At 45.8% G+C, this 19647-nt stretch overlaps 9 protein-coding genes; 7 read left to right on the top strand and 2 right to left on the bottom strand.

Annotated features, from left to right (window-relative positions):
• Positions 1-1168: 1168 nt before the first annotated feature.
• Positions 1169-1680, top strand: FFUJ_12642 (uncharacterized protein; the record flags this gene model as incomplete). XM_023582273.1 has 2 exons in its annotated part: positions 1169-1566; positions 1650-1680. The coding sequence occupies 2 exons, from the start codon at positions 1169-1171 to the stop codon at positions 1678-1680; spliced, it is 429 nt and encodes a 142-aa protein (XP_023434828.1).
• Positions 1681-2336: 656 nt separating this feature from the next.
• FFUJ_12643 (probable hydrolases of the alpha/beta superfamily) lies at positions 2337-3374 on the top strand (the record flags this gene model as incomplete). Its single annotated transcript, XM_023582274.1, has 1 exon — positions 2337-3374. One exon carries the CDS (start codon positions 2337-2339, stop codon positions 3372-3374), a length of 1038 nt encoding a protein of 345 aa, XP_023434829.1.
• Positions 3375-3878: 504 nt separating this feature from the next.
• On the top strand, positions 3879-5177 carry FFUJ_12644 (probable norsolorinic acid reductase; the record flags this gene model as incomplete). XM_023582275.1 has 4 exons in its annotated part: positions 3879-4449; positions 4497-4780; positions 4831-5103; positions 5154-5177. The coding sequence occupies 4 exons, from the start codon at positions 3879-3881 to the stop codon at positions 5175-5177; spliced, it is 1152 nt and encodes a 383-aa protein (XP_023434830.1).
• A 960-nt stretch (positions 5178-6137) lies between these two features.
• FFUJ_12645 (uncharacterized protein) lies at positions 6138-7171 on the top strand (the record flags this gene model as incomplete). XM_023582276.1 has 2 exons in its annotated part: positions 6138-6506; positions 6554-7171. The coding sequence occupies 2 exons, from the start codon at positions 6138-6140 to the stop codon at positions 7169-7171; spliced, it is 987 nt and encodes a 328-aa protein (XP_023434831.1).
• A 344-nt stretch (positions 7172-7515) lies between these two features.
• Positions 7516-9299, top strand: FFUJ_12646 (related to transcriptional activator Mut3p; the record flags this gene model as incomplete). XM_023582277.1 has 3 exons in its annotated part: positions 7516-7542; positions 7598-8985; positions 9038-9299. 3 exons carry the CDS (start codon positions 7516-7518, stop codon positions 9297-9299), a joined length of 1677 nt encoding a protein of 558 aa, XP_023434832.1.
• Positions 9300-9680: 381 nt separating this feature from the next.
• FFUJ_12647 (reductase) lies at positions 9681-10605 on the top strand (the record flags this gene model as incomplete). XM_023582278.1 has 2 exons in its annotated part: positions 9681-10386; positions 10439-10605. The coding sequence occupies 2 exons, from the start codon at positions 9681-9683 to the stop codon at positions 10603-10605; spliced, it is 873 nt and encodes a 290-aa protein (XP_023434833.1).
• Positions 10606-11085: 480 nt separating this feature from the next.
• Positions 11086-12257, bottom strand: FFUJ_12648 (uncharacterized protein; the record flags this gene model as incomplete). XM_023582279.1 has 2 exons in its annotated part: positions 11086-11776; positions 11833-12257. The coding sequence occupies 2 exons, from the start codon at positions 12255-12257 to the stop codon at positions 11086-11088; spliced, it is 1116 nt and encodes a 371-aa protein (XP_023434834.1).
• A 685-nt stretch (positions 12258-12942) lies between these two features.
• On the bottom strand, positions 12943-14298 carry FFUJ_12649 (related to monocarboxylate transporter; the record flags this gene model as incomplete). The annotated part of the gene is made up of 1 exon (XM_023582280.1): positions 12943-14298. One exon carries the CDS (start codon positions 14296-14298, stop codon positions 12943-12945), a length of 1356 nt encoding a protein of 451 aa, XP_023434835.1.
• A 3616-nt stretch (positions 14299-17914) lies between these two features.
• Positions 17915-19641, top strand: FFUJ_12650 (related to quinate transport protein; the record flags this gene model as incomplete). XM_023582281.1 has 3 exons in its annotated part: positions 17915-18005; positions 18059-18584; positions 18633-19641. 3 exons carry the CDS (start codon positions 17915-17917, stop codon positions 19639-19641), a joined length of 1626 nt encoding a protein of 541 aa, XP_023434836.1.
• Between the last annotated feature and the right edge of the window lie 6 nt (positions 19642-19647).

Genomic DNA, 19647 nt, shown 5'->3' on the forward strand with positions numbered 1-19647 from the left:
ATAAAGACTTGATTCTTGCAAGTAACGGCGTTGATTTGATAACACTACTCATATGCGCGTTAAAAGCTTGCGTGGATCCAATTCGTTACCTGGTCGATTTCAAGGAGTACCTATCATCTGCTCTAATACAACGCCTTGTCATTAAAGATAAGAAAGAGGAGATAAAAAGTATCCTCAGGCATACTACAGCAGGTGCTTCAGTCGTGCCCACCAATACTCGAAAGACAGGAGATTTTCTACGACGAGGAAAAGATACCGCAACTGAGATATATACTCGCAGAAGTCTACGGCAACCAAGATGAGATTGACTCGTCTATGGAGCTGGTAAAGAGCCTGGAGATCCCACCACCCATGGGTCAAAGCAACATCCATAATAGCTTCAGAGATACAATACCAGTAGATCGGAGGTTTTTTCATAACTGAAACAGGGTAAGTTGGCACGGGGCCTATATCGATGAAGCCTGGAGACCGTGTTTGTGCTCTTTATGGTGGATGCACGCCTTTTGTTGTGCGACCGTTGGACGGTGTTGGTGATGAAGATTATTTGTTCCTGGGGGAGTCTTTTGTTAATGGGCTGATGAGTGGAGAGGCTTTGGATGACGAAAGTGCTATTGAGAAATGGTTCCGTTTAAGATGAAAGATAGAAGACTTGCTACGCTAATAGAGGCTCTTGAACTCAGATTAGTCCAGTTACAATTTAGTCTTACGACTTTGAGGTATTTATATCTTACTGACTAGGTAGAAGACAGGGTCAAATCCATGCCTGATAGCTCTTGAGCCACTAGCTAAAAGATATTCATAGAAAGAAATATGTAAGGCCCTTAATCGGGACTGAAATGGCAGTAAGCTGCATGAGAAACGAACAGCTGATTGGTTGTAGGACATAGTTGAAAAAGCCGTTATCTTGGAGTCAAGGACTTATTCACAGCCTGATTTCGGTCTTCAGTACATAAAAATAATGCCTCATCTTCGATCGCGGCCCTCTGGTCTAATCACCACCGACCATGGAGCGTAAGTCATATTTCAGTTACCCCATAACCAAACCCTTTCCCTTCAGGTGGTTTACGCCAGTCGCTGTCATCGGGGGGATCGTTTTCACCAGGATCAACGGGAGGCTATCAGGGACGACGACGACAAAATAGAACTCAACAAAGGGACAGTTTCTTTCATGATAAATGACACGCAGACTGATATTGAAAACCCCGGCTTCTTCAGCATCGACTATCTTTTCTACGGTAGCAAAATCGATGAAGTCGCCTGTTGTCCAGGCTCACCGCTTCCCTTAACCGCAAAAGCCCTCGATAAGAGCGACACGTATCCGAACATATGGACAAAAGCAGACTCCCTGGCAAAAGCGGCTTATTCCACAATACTCGTTGATCTTGGCCAGAAAGCAGCCCCCAAACCCAACATTCTCAGCGATACTAAGTTGCTGACGCGATACACGGAAAACTTCTCAACAGCCCGCATGGCGAATCTGAGATCAGGTCCCGCGAACGACAGCTACAGCACATTAAAGGAAACGACGGGTAGCTTGGGCATTACACCGTCTGTCTTCGCTGCAACGTACATCTGTCAGGTCCCGCGGTTGAAACCAGCGGGGAATCTTATCGTTACTATCCATTGTAGCTGACCTTGTGCTGCTTCAGGCTGATGGCAGCTTTACAAGATTTCAGCTGAATTTTATCTTGGTAAGACGAATCGGGAGACTGCCCCGTGTGAGAGATGCTCTGGTGTCGGGCAGGTAGATGATGCTGTACCGCCGTCTGTGCCGAGCCAGGAGAGTGGGCTGGAGTATTATCCGTTGGTGAACACGCCGCAGCAGAGCAATGGTCTGTTCACGGGGGGCGGAGTTTGATCATGAAGGCTCAGCAGTCTGCAGATTATCACTGCATAACCCTCGGGCGTTTGTTTAGACTCTTTGATTAAGGTTGAATGGCAGCCCGTGTAATGACGTGCCTTGGAAGCTTCCATCCCGCTTAAGGTCCGGCGCTAATGCAAGTTGCTGACATTTAAGGACCCACTCCCGGGGGTTACACAGACACAATTCTTCTCTCCGCCTGCACAAGTTTGCTTTACTCTCGGTGGTTTTGAGAATACATCGGACAAACACTCGGCAAAACATATCAGTTGGAACGGCTTGGCATAACTAAGCCTCCAGGTTTACGATGATGAAGTACGCGGCCTGGTATGCTTCATCCACTGTCATGACGAATGTTCAACGTGAGAACATCGAGATTTAGGAGATGAGGAATATATAACCATTATTTCCCGTGTGGAATGGAGATATCCACCATCGAACTTCTCCTCCAGTGACTGCACTGCAAAAGTCTACCATGAAGTCCATCCTCAACTACGCTGGCCAAGGCATCATGGCCTTCGCAGCTGCGATGCCAGCCTCCGCGCAGAACCTCTCCTACGGCGCTGACAACTTCTACCGTAGCGAAGACGTCGCCATCCAGCCCATCCACTTCAACACTATTTACAACACTACCATTGTCGGCAATCTCTTCACGGCCAGGAACGCAAGCCTCAATGCCAGCTCCCCCGCCATTGTCGTCGGCCATCCCATGGGCGCAGTCAAAGAACAGTCCGCCAACCTATACGCTACCAAGCTGGCAGAGGAGGGCTTCATCACCCTGACCCTCGATCTCCCCTTCTGGGGCAGAAGCGATGGTCCCCAGAATCTCGTATCGCCCGATTTCTACACCGAGGCCTACAGCGCTGCGGTCGATCATCTGGGTACTTACAACTTTGTTGATCGCGATCGCATCGGTGCGCTTGGAATTTGTGGCAGCGGAGGATTTGTCATCAATGCGGCCAAGATTGACGCTCGGATCCAGGCTATCGCTACTGTTTCCATGTATGACATGGGCACCGTGAATCGACAGGGTCTGAGAGGAGCTACGTCGGTAGAGCAGCGCAGAGCAATCATCGCCAATGCGTCACAACGTCGATGGGCTGAAGTCGACGGAGCACCGACTGGATATGCCGTCGGCACTCCAAACGAACTCACAAGCCAGTCGGATGATGTCGCCCGTGAGTTCTTTGACTTCTACCGCACCGTTCGCGGCGAGTTTACTCCCGAGGGATGGCAGCGCAATCAGACTACTCACCCTTCACTCATCACCAACGTCAACTTCCTCAACTTCTACCCTTTCAATGACATTGAAATCATCTCCCCTCGTCCACTTCTCATCATCTCTGGCGACCAGTCGCACTCAAGGGAATTTAGCGAAAACGCTTATCGTGCGGCCGGTGAGCCTAAGGAGCTTTACTGGGTTCGGGGAGCTAGTCATACTGATCTTTATGATCGCACTGAGGTTATTCCTTTCTCTAAGCTCAACGAGTTCTTCCAAGAGAACCTCGTTTAAAGACTGCAACGATGCCAACGCACTCTTGGCTTCTTCATTTCACTTCTCTAGGATTAGATGCTCAAGGCAAACAAAACCCTCAATTTTTGCAAATACTACTCTTACTTTGCCCATAGACATAAACATACGTGTCTTCTCATTGTCATTAGACACCATGGCTACTCACAAGACGTCTCGTTTTTGGACATGTCGCTAGAAATCGCCATCATTGCAAATTAAGGCCTTGGTTGAGGAAGCAAGTGCTGTAACTCAGTAGAATCCCCCTCAGTAGAATCCCCAGTTTTGTGTCAGCAACTTGCATTAGCGCCAAATGTTACAGTGGTTGTAGCGTGTAAGCAAGGTGCATTAGTGTAGATGGCATGCAGTATGTGATGCGACTAGAATATAATCGTTCAATGCTTTCCTTTGGCCTTTTTAAACAATATTCTTGCAAGATCCTTTCCAACTATTATCTCAATCACTTCGCAGTCTTGTACCCCATCCATTCGCTCGATTTTGACGATCATGGGTTTCCCAACTGCACCCAAGCCCAAGACCGCTCTTGGCTTCCATCGCATCCTCTCCCCCACTGCTGGAGTCAAGGTTTCACCGATCTGTCTCGGTGGCATAAGCATTGGCCACGAGTGGAAATTCTATACCGGCCAGAATGAAGAGCCCTTCAAACTCCTCGATGCTTTCTATGATATAGGTGGCAATTTCATTGACACCGCGAGTAACTACAACAACCAGATGTCAGAGACACTCATCGGACAGTGGATGCAGGAACGCGACGTCAGAGATCAAATGGTGATTGCGACAAAGTATACTGCAGGTTATCGTGCGTTCGGCGATAACCCTGAGCCTTTACAGTCAAACTTCACCGGTAACTCTGTAAAGAGCATGCATGTCTCGGTGCGCGACAGTTTGAAGAAGTTGAGGACAGACTACATCGACATTTTGTATGTTCACTGGTGGGACTATGCGACGCCGGTAGAGGAGGTAATGAGAGGTCTTCATGTTCTCGTTATGCAGGGAAAGGTTCTTTACCTTGGGATTAGCAACACTCCATCTTGGATTGTTGTCAAAGCCAATGCCTGTAAGTCTGGCGACCCTGCCGATTAATAATGGTGCTAATCTAGACAGACGCGAAACAGCATGGCTTGACTCCCTTCTCCGTCTATCAGGGCAATTGGAATGCGGCCTTTCGCGACATGGAAGGCGATGTGATCCCAATGTGCGAGGACCAGGACATGGCGATTGTGTCCTGGGGATCACTGGGCACTGGGTCGCTACTCACGGCCCAGCAAAGAAAAGAAAGAGAAGCTGATCCAGATGCACCCAAGTCTCAGATATCGGAGGTCGCGATAAAGACCAGCGAGGCCCTGGAAAGAATCGCCGACCGGAAGGGGACTACATTACAGGCTATCGTAAGTTGATGAGGTTGGGCTTATGTCGAGCGGAGAGCTGACTCAAAGAGGCGCTGGCATATCTATTCCACCAATCCACATACGTGTTCCCCATCGTAGGAGTCAATACGGTTGAGCATATCAAGGCTATGCCTGATGCCCTGAAGATCAGACTTTCGAAAGAGGACATAGATGAGATTCACGAAGCATCTCCATACAATCCAGGGTACCCCATGAGCTTTACGCAGTATATGCAGCCGGTCAAATACGACTTATCCTGGACGCCTGCAGATAATCAGCAATACCAAATGTCAGCTTGGATCGATGCCCCTCCCAAGCGCCTGGTAAGTCTTCCGAAGTTTCGATATGGGTCGGTGAGCTAACTTCTTTTTAGCCATACCAACCGAGGAACTGGTAGATGTTGTTACAAGGATTTGGGCGAGGGCGGACATTTCTTTTGCCAAATGGGATTTTTCGTTGCGTAGATACACAAGATCATTCACGAATAAAGTCTAGGCATCAGGTTGCTCCACTCATTCTGAAAGCGTCGGATATCCGATGAAGCTATCCCGCTCGGTAGTGACAAACCGGCAACTTCTTTCGCTGTGTCCAGGGTCGTGTTCGTTGGCGGCCGCCCTGACAGATGCTAACGCCAGGACAGTCCAACAAAGTTTAATTTACGGGCTTCCAACGGTCTCGACAAAGACATCTTCGGGAACGGTTGCCGTCGCTCGTCATTGGAGCCTTTAATTAATTCTTGCCTAGGCTCTATGGGTTCTGTATTTCCAGCTTTTCTCATTCCGGCGACTCATACCCAGCTATCCCACCATCCTGCTCATTGAAGCAAATCAGTAGGGAGATGCACGAGAGCGTTCAAGGCGGGAGCATGGACTACGATTGTACTGTCTTCAAGAACGCTCTGATAGCTCCATGGTGTCGAATTGGTATACAAGGTACAGGGCCATTGTGTGGATGTGAACAGTAGTTAACACTGCTTGGATTGATGCAATGTGCTTTGACACCATGTTAACACTACGAATTATATTTCCTATGAGAACGTGAATTCATTAGGCAGAGAAATACGGTACTTGATGCCCCATGAATCGGTAGATTGATCTCGGTGTTCCAGTCGAATGCCGCAGTGGGGAGATGTGGAGTTAAGGATTAGAAATGGACCCACTACCTCACGATGCCTCCCACTTTGCTTCTGAGTGGCATTGACGACATGTCCAAGCTCAGTAAATTGAGAGGCATCACGAATTTGTATATATAGAACTACCATGCCACAATCAAAAGAAACATCTAGATAGCAATCAATCAAGCAATCACAGCAAGACCTACAAGTCAACTTCAAACATTCTCAATATCTTCCCCAATCATGCGTCTTACATCCATCGTCCTGGCACTCCAGTCCGTTGGACTGATCAGTGCCAGAGCAATCAGCCACCCCGGTCTCCGTGTTGAAACCTTTATCAACCATGGCTCTTCTTTCGACATGGTCTCCTCATTGATCATTGGCTCTCAAGCCGCTGTACTCATCGACCTGCCCATGGCAATCGAAGGAGCAGAAGCCCTGGCCGATTGGGTTCGCAACACGACCGACAAGCCACTTGTCGCTGCATTCACCACCCATTTTCATCCTGATCACTACCTGAGCGGTGGTGCACTATTGTCCCGATTTCCGGAGGCCAAGTACTATGCCAATTCCAAGGCCGCGGCTGAGATCAAGAAGGAGGCGGCTCACAAGGTACGAAGGACGATCCCATGATGATTGCGATTACTAACATTGAACAGGTCAAGCTGATGAAGGGAGTACTGGGTGAAAAGTCCATCGTCAACAAGGTTCATCTTCCTACGCCTTACGACTTCTCCTTCTTTACCCTGCCCGGCGACGAAGCCACGCCAATCCACTTCTTGAACCCTCTTACAGGCGACACCGTCGACGAAACACTCTTTTGGATCCCCTCCACCAAGACATTGATTGCCGGTGACTCCGTGTACGGTCATGACATGCATCTCTGGCTCGCCGATTCTTTAACCAAGGCCCTCACCGAGTCTTGGCTGTCAACCCTCGATTTGATCGACTATCTCAAGCCAGATGTCGTCATTCCCGGCCACAGCCTGTCTAACAAGAAGTTTGGCTGCTCAATTGATGTCGATCATACGCGCTCGTATCTTCGCTATTGGCAGAAGGAGATTGAGGCTAACGGTCTTGATCACTTTACGCCTCAGGCTATTTTCAATAAGTTCAACAAGCAATTTCCTGGACTGCTCAACTTGAACTCTTCTACATCGGCTTTCTTGCTGAACAGCACGGCTGAGCAGTTTGGTCGTGGTGGAACACGCCAAGTTCACTACATCAACCTCGCTGCTTACACCGATGTCGACACTCTTGATGGGTGGACTATTTAACCAGCGAGGTGATGTCTGGGTTAAGGGACGAGCGATCTAGAGAAGTTGGTGTTTGGACAGTTTCTCTATGTGTATCGGGTAGTTGGTGCATGTATTGTAGTGTATTTAATTAGGATAGAGTTGTTTTTAGATGGAGTTGTGTTGAGGAAAGGAGTTGTGATAGATAGAGCTGAAATAGACATTATCATTCGTCATCCGTCGCAAGTTAGCCTCAAAGTGCATCCAATCAGAATAGAGATCAATTTGTCAGCACTGCTTCCGCGGAAGACAAGATAAGCCAATGTCAGCATCAACTCTCCCAATCTCTCATTTTTCCTCCCTCATTCTTGACCATAGCGTTAAACATGCCGCCAGCACAGATGACCAGAAAGGTTTGCCGCCTTGTCTTCCTGGCCGAGGTAAGAAAATGCTGACAGCATCTGACAGGCTTGCGACGTCTGCTACCGCAAGCGCATTCGGTGCGACGGTCAGAAACCTCGATGTTCTCATTGCGTTCTGTATAAATCCGACTGTACTTTTCAAGCTACGAGTCGTAAAGCTGCGATCAGAAAACAACCCAATAGGACCGCGGCGGCTTTACAGTCTCAGGTGCAATCGCTTGAGACAAGTCTTGATGAAGCACAGCAAAGAATAAAGGAGCTTGAAGAAAGATTAACACAGAAAAGCAGTCTTCAAAATCCTCTTCAAAGTCTTCAGCCCCAGTTGGGTGAATATGACGTCAGCTACTCTGGAAGGGCTTCTCTTGATTTGGGTCTTGAGTTACCTCCTCAACACGAGGCCTTATCCGGAGTCAACAAATTCCTTGCAACTTTCAACACTATCCTCCCCCTCTTTCATCCACAGAGACTTCTATCTCGAGTCAATTCATGGTATGAGCGGCCCCATCAGCGAGATACATCGACTTGGGCGGCCATCAACGTGGTTCTCTCCCTAGCATATCGCCATATACCAGACGAGGAGAAGCCACCCAACTACAGTACCCTGCACTTTATGAACAAGGCTCAATCAGTTCTTAATGATATCATGTTGGGCGATTCAAGCCTTCTAGACGTCCAAACAATTGTCGGGATGGTCGTGTTGTTACAAGCGACATCAGACTTAAAACCAGCTTCGGCTCTGATACCCATTGCTTTGCGTCTTGCTCACGGACTGCAACTGCATTCGAGATCAAATTCTGATCATCTGAGTGCTTCCGAGACTTTGGAGCGAGATCGAGTTCTCTGGATCGCTTACATCCTCGATCGAGACATATCGATGCGCACAAAACTACCTCCTATCCAGAGCCAAAATGACGTCAGTATTGATTGGCCATCAGCTACACCTACTGACGGAGCTGGTATGCTATACACGGCTGATAATTCGTCTAGCTTCAACTTCTTTCTGTCACGTGTGCAGCTTGCGCATATACAAGGCGAAGTTTATGAAGCAATGCTATCTAAGTCCCCCACTGCATCCGACGCCTACGTCCGTTTTGACAACGTGACCCGAATACACCAGATGCTAGATGATTGGCTTGCTCGAATCCCTTCCGAGTTTTCTCCCAGTGCCATTACTCAAAGCGGGAATGCAAACCTACAGAGGGCCTTTGGTGTTCTGTACTCAAGCCATTTGACTTGTCGAAGTGTCGTCTGCAAGGCTCATGCCATGGAAGCACAATGGATACCAAGTCTTCAAGATTTTGGAAGAAAAGCAGTCGAGCAAGAGGCAGTTACAGCTCCACGGTTGCCAGTGGGTTGGCATAAGCTTGTTCATGAGTCTCGCGAATACATCGAACTGTTCATAGCTATTAATCGCAAAGATCCTGCATTTATCTGGTAAGCCCCTTCTTTCAATATAGTGGCAGTTCAGCTAATCTTGAGCTTTTAGGATGACTGCGTGTACTTACATCTCTGCGGCGGTATGCCTAACAGCCAATAGCCTCTTCAACCCTTGGCATACAAAGGCTGGGACGGATGATCAGTTGATCGACCCCGCGTTTAGCTTTCTGGATGATATAATCCTGCAAGCACCGCTTCCACAACTGAAGCGTTTACGTCATTCGTGGGATGAGCTGCTGAAGAACTCCCGCGAGATGTCATTTCGGAATGCTGTACAGAATGTGGATTGGCTAGAAGCAACATGTAGCTGAGAATCTAAATGATATCCGAGTGAAGATAGAAAGAGATTTACCATTCAGAAAACGCTAATATTGATGATGCTTGGCCCTACGTGCCTCATCTGTGCAACAAAATGTGGTGTCTTTTAAATACATGTTGCCATGATGCCGTACCCCATCCTCCGCGGAACAGCCAGCTGAATCATATCATAGATATAACGTTGAAGAGATGTTCCGCGGAAGAATAACAGACATCATGCTTATGAATGAAATAGAGATAAAACTGTTCTGCTTTATTAGTATCCACCCGATACGGGGTTGCGGTGCCTATATAATTGTCGCACTCAGGAACGAATATTCCCCGACAGCAGCCTATTCACTACTTTCCATTTTCTTCCATTTCCCCCCAACACAATGGCACCTCTCCCACTACCAGGATTTGCATCATTTACCAAGTCCTGGCATGCTGAGCCATACCCGTTCATCTCACCAACAAGACCGGAGCTCTCAGCTGCTGGCAAGAACGTTGTCATCACTGGTGGAGGCACTGGAATTGGTCAAGCTACTGGCATCGCCTTTGCCCAAGCTGGCGCCAAATCTATCGCCATTGTCGGCCGAAGGGTTGAATGTCTCGAAACTTCATTAAAGGCTATTCAAGCTGCCAACCCCTCGACCCAGGTTCTGTTCGAAACTGGCGATGTCACCAAGCTTGAGTCCATAAGCACCGCGCTCAAGAACATCGTTGATAAACTTGGCAAGATCGACATATTCATCGCCAACGCTGGCATGTTACCAAAGGCTGGTCCAGTCTACGGCTATGATGAAGCTCAGCTCCGTCAAGGTCTTGAGATCAATGTCATTGGTGTTTTTAACTCTCTTCAGGCATTCCCCCCCCTCGCATCCCCAGGTGCAAAGGTCATTTACGTCGGCTCTGGCATAGGTCACTGGGCCCCAATGGCAGAGGTACCTGGTGTGTTCGGTTACGCCGCGGCCAAGGCAGCCGCTTTGAAGATGGTTGACTACTTCGCGTTCGAAAACCCAAAAATCCATGTCGTTAGCATCCAACCTGGCATCATTGCGACAGGAATCAATCCCGACCTCAGTGTTGGCTTCGATACAGGTCTGCTCACATATTCTTCTACCGTTATTACTTCCGAAACTAACAAGATCAGTGGAGCTGCCAGCTCACTTTATAGTATGGCTTGCGTCAGAGGAAGCTGAATTCTTGAGGAGCAAGTTCGTCTGGGCGAACTGGGACGCTCAAGAGCTACTGACGCGAGCAAAAGAGATCAAATCGACTATGCTGTTGAGAATCACTTTGAATGGAGTTGATATGTAGGACTTTGTTAGTTCGAATCACCTCAAATGAGCACCACGTACTCAAGGGTGTAGCTGATTAAGCTGGTGCTAAAATATTTCTGGTATTTACAAGAAATCTACATGGATCTCCCAACTCGCTGATCTCGTAAACATTTCCAAGATCCTTGACGTATCATGAACGTCGGCTATCGATGATGAGATTTGTACTCCCCTTGACCCATTAAGAAAGATACCAAAGACGAAGGCTCTTTATTCTTTGATTCAAGCTTCTCTCCCCTTCTCGCATGAACCTTAACCTTCTTACTTCCAAGATTCGGTTTCGGCTTTCCAGGGTAAAAGGTAGGCGGCATCGGCACGACCATGATAATTTCCATTCCTGGTTCAACAGTGCTTTCCCACGTTTGTGGAGATATTACGTTACCGTCAGGGCCCTTAAGAAAATAATGGCCTGCAAGGACGCGTGGGTAAAACACTTCGACTTGCACGAACGCTTGTCTGATCATCTCCTCCATGCCCTGCGGCAGTCAGTATCAAGACGTTGTCCAGATAGGAAGATACAACATGCCTCCCATTTCTTAACAAGATGGTATGGAAACGTGAACTTTCGGCCCACGGCGTCTTTAAAACGGATGACTGCATCTTTTTGTGCGGAAGCGGGACTACTAGGTCTCACATTTTCTGTTTCAGGCTTGTATACAAAGTTTCCAGTAACCTCGTCGTTATAAAGACATGTCCAGTCTGCTAGAAGTCTGTCGATGAGAATTTGACCTGCTCCTGGTTCGTAAATGGCTATTTGCAATTCCGCTGGCGTTCGCACTACGAGGTCCGTTCTATCAGAAGCTGTACCTTCATCTGCTTCTCCGCCGTCCTGTTCATTAGTGTCTGAGTCATGACCGTTCTTGGGGTAGCTTTCGAATATAAGTTCAAAAAGCCATCGGCCTGTCCCGTCGGATGACCCATGACCACGGGTCTGAACCTGTCCCGAGGCGTCGTCATTATCACTGCCTGAATCGGTCTTTGGCTGGCTTGATGATCGGCTAGTCTCGAGATCCTGGTTTTCTGAGAGATCAACCAGACAATGAGAGGCTGCGTAGGCGAGAGTCTCTGACTGCTGGCGAAGGAGAGGGAGCTCTGACGCTGATTCACTGGGCTTGTCTTCACTGGTCGACGTTGTCTGGGTGACTTGAGATCTGTAAAAGAATATTGGCCATCATAGTATCATAATAAGACTTGAGAGACTACTAACTGTGCTTCCTTTCTTGTTGTCGCCGCAAGAATTAAAATGTTGAGCATCAACTGGATTGCAGTTTTATGGCTCTCAATCAGAGTTAGCTTATACTGCACTTCTGACCGCTTCAGGCTCCATCTAAAGGTTTGAAAGCCCCTAATGCTGTCCATGAGCGCATAGATGTCATCATGTATCGCGGAAATACGACGAGTTGCCGACTTTATCCGACGAAGAAGCTTACGACTGCACAGATCGGCGCTTTCTTGAAGTACACGACGAAGTTCGGAAAGAATGCAAGATAGATCCGAGATATTGCGCGCTATGTCGACCATCTCACGCGAGGCACCACGAGTCGAGGAGATAAAGTGGTATATCGCTTTTGAGAGTGATGTACCTGTCGTTACAATGCCTGCAATACTGGCGATGATAGACAGCGGGTCCATGGCGACCAGCCGTATCAACAAACTTGACGTCAAATAATGGATGTCAGCAATAAAATACCAAAGCTATTATTCCAACAGCAGAAATGAGATGAGGGGTTAAGCTGCCCTGTTGTCTGCCTTGGCGTCTCAATAAGCAATCACGTTGTTGAACTGCACAGCCTGATTTTCTGATATGCCTTACAAATTCTTAATGAAACTGCTGACTGAATTTTTGCCATATGACGCAATGCACCTGTGCAGGCCGGTGCAAAAGGATATTTCGATGGCTAAAGCAAGACTATTCAGAGCAGACATGCCAAAGAAGCACGAATCTCATGATGAGGAAATATTCATTGTTATTATTTCTTTAGTCCTCGAAAGAAGTACAGGCTGCAACACTGTCTCTATGCTTTCACCGAAGCGCTTCTGTTCAGCAATCTCATCGCTTTCGACTTTGAGCCTATTCTCTATGCCACAAACTTGCTACACCAGAGTTCAGATGACTAACTACAGTACTGGTATAAGAAGAGATTACCTGCACTCCAATTACTTGCCTTGGGCAGTCGGTGCACGGGCAGATTGGGAATCATAAGCCGACTTGTTCATTGGGTCGTGGTCTGGTAGAAGTTCGTGAATTTAAGACTGACAGCGCTCAAACATCCAAAGATTGAAGAAAACATCCCCTTCCATTCCCTTTTTAGCAAATCTAAGCACTGTTACTACCCTGCTTTGCCTTAGCATCAGCCATCTCCTTCATGTGCCGTCGCTTTCTAGCTTCCCAGAGAGGGTACGCGCAAAGACATGACGCGAAAAGAATGGTCACACCATTCCAGATCTGCGCACCCAGAAATGCACGGTTATGCTGACCTCCGTGAGCCTCATCAGCTGCCAGCGCAATCGGAGGCCCAATCAATGCTCCAAACCCAGCCGCACCGTAGACGATGCCCATTCGAGTACCGATGACAGCCAGTGAGGGGCACAAGTATGGGATGATGAACGCAGGCAAAGTCGTGACTGCACCCGAGAAGAAGCCATATAGGATAAGGAAGACAGTGAAGCCGCCCAGGTTATGGACAGCAATCCAGCACAGAGCAAGGATGCCAGACACCACGACGTTGAACATGAGAATAGACTCCGCTCCCAAGATCTTCTTGTCTACTATGGCTGCGGGTAAGATTCGACCTAGAGCTTGGGCGGCGTTGAGAACGGACAGCATGTAATATGAAAGATCCTCCGAGACGGGATGGTCAAGACCCAATAGGCCAAAAGAGGGGGTGAGAATATATGGCACGAGGAAACCCAGCCATATAAAGAAGGATGTCAATGTGAAGAAAATGAAGGCCTTGTCCTTGATAATGGACTTGTCGAAGAGTTTTCGTGTTGGCTTCTTGACTGCTTGTGTGCTGGGCTTGATGAGAATGACTGCGATTGTCAGCGTGAAGAGGGTAATGAAACCAATTGCCCTGCAAGCCCAGCCAAAGCCTCCAGAGTCCAGCAAACGGCGGACTACAATGGGGTAAATAATACCGCCAAAGGAACCTCCCGCCGTCGCACAGCCAAGAGCCAGACCGCGACGCGTCGTGAAGTAAAGAGGGATCATAGCAACGCTAGGGATGTACAACAGCCCAGTACATATGCCTCCAAGGACACCCCACGTCAACATGACTTGATAGTATTGCGTCGATAAGCTCAGCATCATCAGTGCAAAGGTGAGCATGAGACTCGAGACGACGAGGATGGGATAGAAGTATCCTTGATCAAAGAGCGGACCGGAGATGACACCGATGATGAGGATCAGGGAGACTTGAAGGGTACCGATCCATGATATCGCAGACGAAGAATGCTGTCGAAGGAGAGTCGTTTCGTAGTATGTTTGGAACACGCCGAAGCTGTTTGCTAAACCGAAGTTGTTGAGGTTTATTAAAAAAGAGCCAAGGACTTGGAGCCATGCTGTTAGCCCACCATCAGGAGGAGGCTGATTCGTTGTGGATGGTTTCCAGTAACGTAAGAGCCCCTTTTCAGGCGCTTTTTCTTTTGTAGAAGTAGAGTTATCAGAAGACATGTTTACCAATGATGCCAAGAATCTCTCCAGATCATTAAGCTTCTCAGGTTCAGAAGCCAGCCTTTATACTGTGTCTCTTCAGAGGCCAAAGACCCTGTGTGACGCTGCCTTGCCGCAGATCAAACCAGGGTGAGGTCTTGATAGTCCATTTTGAGATAAGTGACAACGGCAGACAACACGGTTTGCTGTTTTAGGCTCTGCCTTAACGTCCCCCACCCAAAGACCGGCCACCCCCACAGACTGGCCACCTCATTCTTAACCCAGCCACCCAATTTATATATACTTTAAACAGTTATAACTCTATTAATTTAATTCTAATTAATTTTAAATTAATACTAATTAATTTAAAATGCCTTCTTTTACTAAAAAAGATATAAGTACTATACTTTAAATAGTTACAGATAGTATATCAGTAAATAAAGTAACTAAAGCTTATAGCATTAACTATTCTATACTTTAAGATTAAATTAAAAGAAATATAATACTAAAAAAAGCCTAAAAACCTTACTAAAAGCTCTTTAATACTTAAAAAAAGAGTCTTTAAGACTAGATTATTATTTAAGCTAATTTAGGATACCCTATATTGTATTAATAAGTTAGAGAGTTTACTAGTAAGATTACCGTTTATAATAGCTTCTTAAAAGGCATTAAAAAGAACTAATTATAGGGCTTTTTAGAATAAAATCCTAATATTAAGATATTAAAAGGTAAGAAAATTAACTTTAACTAATATTATAGAGCTTCTTCTAAACTAATAAAGGCATTCTTTATATTCCTTATAATGCCGGCAATATGCCTAATTAAGTAGGGAAATAGATATAATATTAATAAAATTAGAATAATAAAAGGAATAGAAATAAATAGTCTATTTCTTAATTATTAGTTAAAAAAGTCAGTATTTATTTATTAGCCTAGTTCTTATATCTAGATTATAATTCTTAAGTATATCTTAATAACCAGAAAGGTCCTAAGACCTACAGTTATTTTTAAGGGAAAAACAGTCTAATAATAACATTTCCCTAAGAATTTAAACTTTCTAAAAAACTAAAAATTTATATATAGTAATAAGGGCTAGATAAGTAATAAATTAGCATTAATTTAGTTAAGAAAAGTCTTTATTTTATTAATATAGCCTAAAAAGAAGAATAAACCTTAACTTCTTATTCTTAATAGCTATAAAAGTTATATTATAGAAGATTTCCTCTAGAAATATTATAATAATAATATATATCTATTATTTCTTCCTACTTATACTTTTTATATCCTTTAGCCACTAAATATTATAGTTTTTAGTCTTTTAAAGAGGGTATATTATTATTTTCTTTTAAATCTTACTTCTATCTTTAATAATAGTTATATTAATAAGATTATATTTCTATATACTTATAATAAGGCTTAGAAAGAAGCTATTATAAAGTCTAATGCAATTACTGGCTTTAAAGCTACTAGACTGTAGCCTATAAACCTAATAAAGGTCTTAATAAACCTAATAGTTATAAAGATACCTTCTCCTGCTATTATAATAAATTTACCGGCAAAAGAGCAGGATTTAAGTCTCCTAAAGACTCCCTATTTATCTATATAGCTTTAATAAGCTTTAGGCCAAGTCCTAGCTTTTATAATATAAGATCTAACTATTAGGCTGCTTTTTAGGAAGATTGGCAGTTAATTAGATTGTTATAACTTTAATATTAAGTAATAGAATAGAGAAATAAGTATTCTATAGTAAGAAAATAAAGAAAATTAACTAAAATAATATAAAAAAGTTATCTATAACTTAAATATAGAATTTATAAAGATTCTAATAATAAAAAAAGCTTATAAATAGATATAAAAAACTTTATAATTAAAAAGAATAGTAAATAAAATTAAGAAATTAAAACTTAAGGATTTTTATATTAATTTCTATATAAATATTTACTAATTAAAGTTTTATTTAATATAAAAAATATAGTATTATAATAATTTATTAATTAATTATAATATTAGGTTTTTAGTATTTTAGCTGAGGTAGCCAGTCTATAGGGGTGGCCGGTCTTTAGGTGGGGGACGTTATGAGACAATATCGATCATCGTCATGCCTTGATCTTTTGAATTGCCTAATCGAGAAAGCTTGCCAATGATTGGCTGTTGGGAGGCTGGGATCCAGTTTCAGGGCACTGACATCATTTTTGGGTGGGGCAATTGAAAGTCTTGGTTGTGTTTGTCAGCCATTGTGAACTGAAAGGAAAATGCTTCTTCGGTTGGTTCAGATTAGGAGGAAAACTGGCTGTTATGGGTTTTTTGGATGCCCTTTCATAATGGACTTTGTGTTAAGAACGCATCTGACATGATGGGCAGAGTTATCAGTTTAACGTCAGAATGAAAGCGGTTCCAAACAATGACTTACCAAAGATCGGTAAAGCCGCAATGACCTTGTTATGAACTAAAACAAAGCAAATCGTGAAATACTTCCAATGTAATTGAGAAAATAATATCTCGATATTCTTTCAGCAGACCAAAAGCCCAGATCATGATGGCGCGAGTGTGATGGGTTTATGGCAAATACTGTTTGTTGCTTACCCTGCACTCATGAAATCCGCCCGAGTTGCTTTACAGTATTTGTTATTAGCGACGGGATAAGCCGAAGTTTTATTATTCTTTGTGAACTGGTCTTATCTATTGCTACATTGCAAGTTCGTTTATGACGTTCAAGCAGAACTCCAAATGGATAGAGGATGCCACTCATCATACACCTCAACTTCAGCGCTACAACGACTAAACAGACATTCATCTCCAAGGAAGCTTAAATAGAAGCATAGCTCGACCTTCACTCATCCCCAACCCTTGCTTACACGTAGCGGCAGAATGCTTTCCCACATCACGGCATCTCCAGGGTGAACTCGGAGTCTTCTCGCACGAGTAGATGTAACGTTGAGAGGTGACTAGTCAGTAATTAAACACAATCCATTGGCTACAATTATCGGTCTGTCCCTTCAATTTCGCTCTTCCAGCAGGGAACCTTTGGGTTTGCGGGCGGTTTGTACTCCACTTTCCACTTTCCATGTGCCGGATATCCGCGTTGATCTTTGGCTGCCCCCGCGAAGAAGTGCGAAAAGTCACCATGATTTGGGGTAGAGGCATTTAACAGGAGCTATAATAACTTGTACAATGAAAACGCTCAATACGAGATGGTCTATATTTGAAACATATTATCACCTTTTACAGCCTCTTTCTCTATAAAACAATGCAATGGCAAGTCCCGAGTTTGCTTCTCCAAGCCATCATGGATATCTCCGCGTCTCACAGTGAGATGCGGGGAAGCACTAGCAGTCACTATCTGGCTACAATTGGACAACCTCGTGCTTAGGCGAACTAAAACAGGTATCTCCGCGGTGATGCCGTTGGAATGAGGAGAAATAAAGTGGCGAATTCCCCGCAATCGGCACGAGATATCCGTCTGGAGGGTGCGGAGAGTACGCCTAGACCGTGGAGCAGCCTCCGTATTTCCCCGCTGGTCGTAGAGACGATCCCCAATATTCTCTAACCATAAATACAATGCCTATTTCTCCTTGAACAAGTTTTGATGTTCTGTACCTTTGTGTCGAGTAGGATATCGCTGAGAAATTCTGCAAAGATGAAGTTCACGCTTGGAAACAGAGCCGCTATGGCGGATACGCCTAGTGAGGTTATGAACTGGCGCTTATACTGGAGTACCTTTGTCTTCGGTTCGTCAGCCTGCCCCAGTCACTGATTTGACAATCGCTAACTTCTTCGAAAGGTGTTCTAGGTGCTAGTCGTGGTCTCGACGAAGGTCTCGTCGGAGGCATGGTGACGCTCAAGAGCTTCAAAGACGAATTCGGCCTCGATCACGGATCCGAAGAACATCAAGCCCAAGTCGAGTCCAACATCACCAGCATGGTTCAGATCGGTTCCATCGCTGGTTCACTCCTTGCATTCTTCCTCTGCGATAAGATCGGTCGTGTTAGATCACTTCAATTCCTTTGTATGCTTTGGCTTGTAGGCTTCATCATCGTTGTTACCAGCCATGGAAGCGTGGGACAGGTTCTGGCTGGACGCTTCATTGCTGGCCTAGGTATTGGTATGACTGTAGTTGTTGGTCCAACATACCTTGCAGAGACTGCACCGCGAGCTGTACGTGGTATGCTCACGAACATCTTTGCTGGTTCTGTCTACCTCGGTGTTATGGTTGCCTACTTCAGCAACTGGGGCGCTTCCATCAACATGCCCGACTCATCTCGATACCAATGGGTTGCACCTCAAACATGCCACATTGGCTTCTCTGGGTATGTAAACTTACCTCACTCTTATGTTCAACTACTGACCTTTGGTAGACTACTCCTGATCCTATCCTTCACCGTCCCCGAAACCCCTCGCTGGCTCACCATGAAGGGTCGCAATGAAGAGAGTACCAAGGCTCTCTGCAAGCTTCGGCAGCTTCCCGAAGATCATCCTTTCGTCCAAGCCGAGTTGTACGGCATTCGTGAGCAACTTGAGCGAGAGCAAGAGGCCATCCTCGGTGTCTCCCGATGGGGCAAGATCCGAGAACTTCTTACAATCCCCGCCAACCGCTACCGCCTCATGCTTGGCTTCATGGCTCAGCTCTTGGGTCAATGGTCTGGCGCTAGTGCCATCACCATCTACGCCGCGGAGTTCTTTGGTGTCCTTGGAAAGACTGGCCAGTCCGAGAAGCTCTTCGCTACTTGCATTCTCGGTGTTGTCAAGTTGGTATCTGCCTACGCATGTGCTCTCTTCCTCGTCGATTTCATCGGCCGACGTCGATCGCTCTATGCTGGAATTACCCTTCAGACCATTTCAATTTTGTACATCGCCATCTTCCTTACCATCGTTGGTACCAAGACCCTCGAAGATGGAACCTTGACAAGCACCCAGAAACATGCTGGTGTTGGCGCAATTGCCATGCTGTACATCTCAGGTGTCGGCTGGACCATGGGCTGGAACTCGTTCCAGTATCTAGTCAACGCTGAGATCTGGCCGCTTCGCCTTCGTGCACTGGGTAGTTCCATCACCATGTGTCTTCACTTTGCGAATCAGTACGGCAACACCAAGGCTGTTCCGCTTATGCTGCTTCACATGACCAGCGGTGGATTCTTCTTCTTCTGTGCTGCCGTCTGTATCCTCGGTCTCATCTGGGTTTGGGCATTTGTTCCTGAGATGGCCGGACGATCACTTGAGAGCACTGATGAGCTGTTCTCTCTACCTTGGTACAAGATTGGTCGCTATGGAAACAAGCTGGCGCCTGATAATGAGGCTATCTTGGCGAGGGATGAGAAGGCTGAGATGAAGCGGGAGGTGGAGGTGAGCCAACTAGAGCAAGCGTAAAGATAT

The sequence above is a fragment of the Fusarium fujikuroi genome, chromosome FFUJ_chr08 (assembly GCF_900079805.1).
Source record: "Fusarium fujikuroi IMI 58289 draft genome, chromosome FFUJ_chr08".
Lineage (NCBI taxonomy): Eukaryota > Fungi > Ascomycota > Sordariomycetes > Hypocreales > Nectriaceae > Fusarium > Fusarium fujikuroi.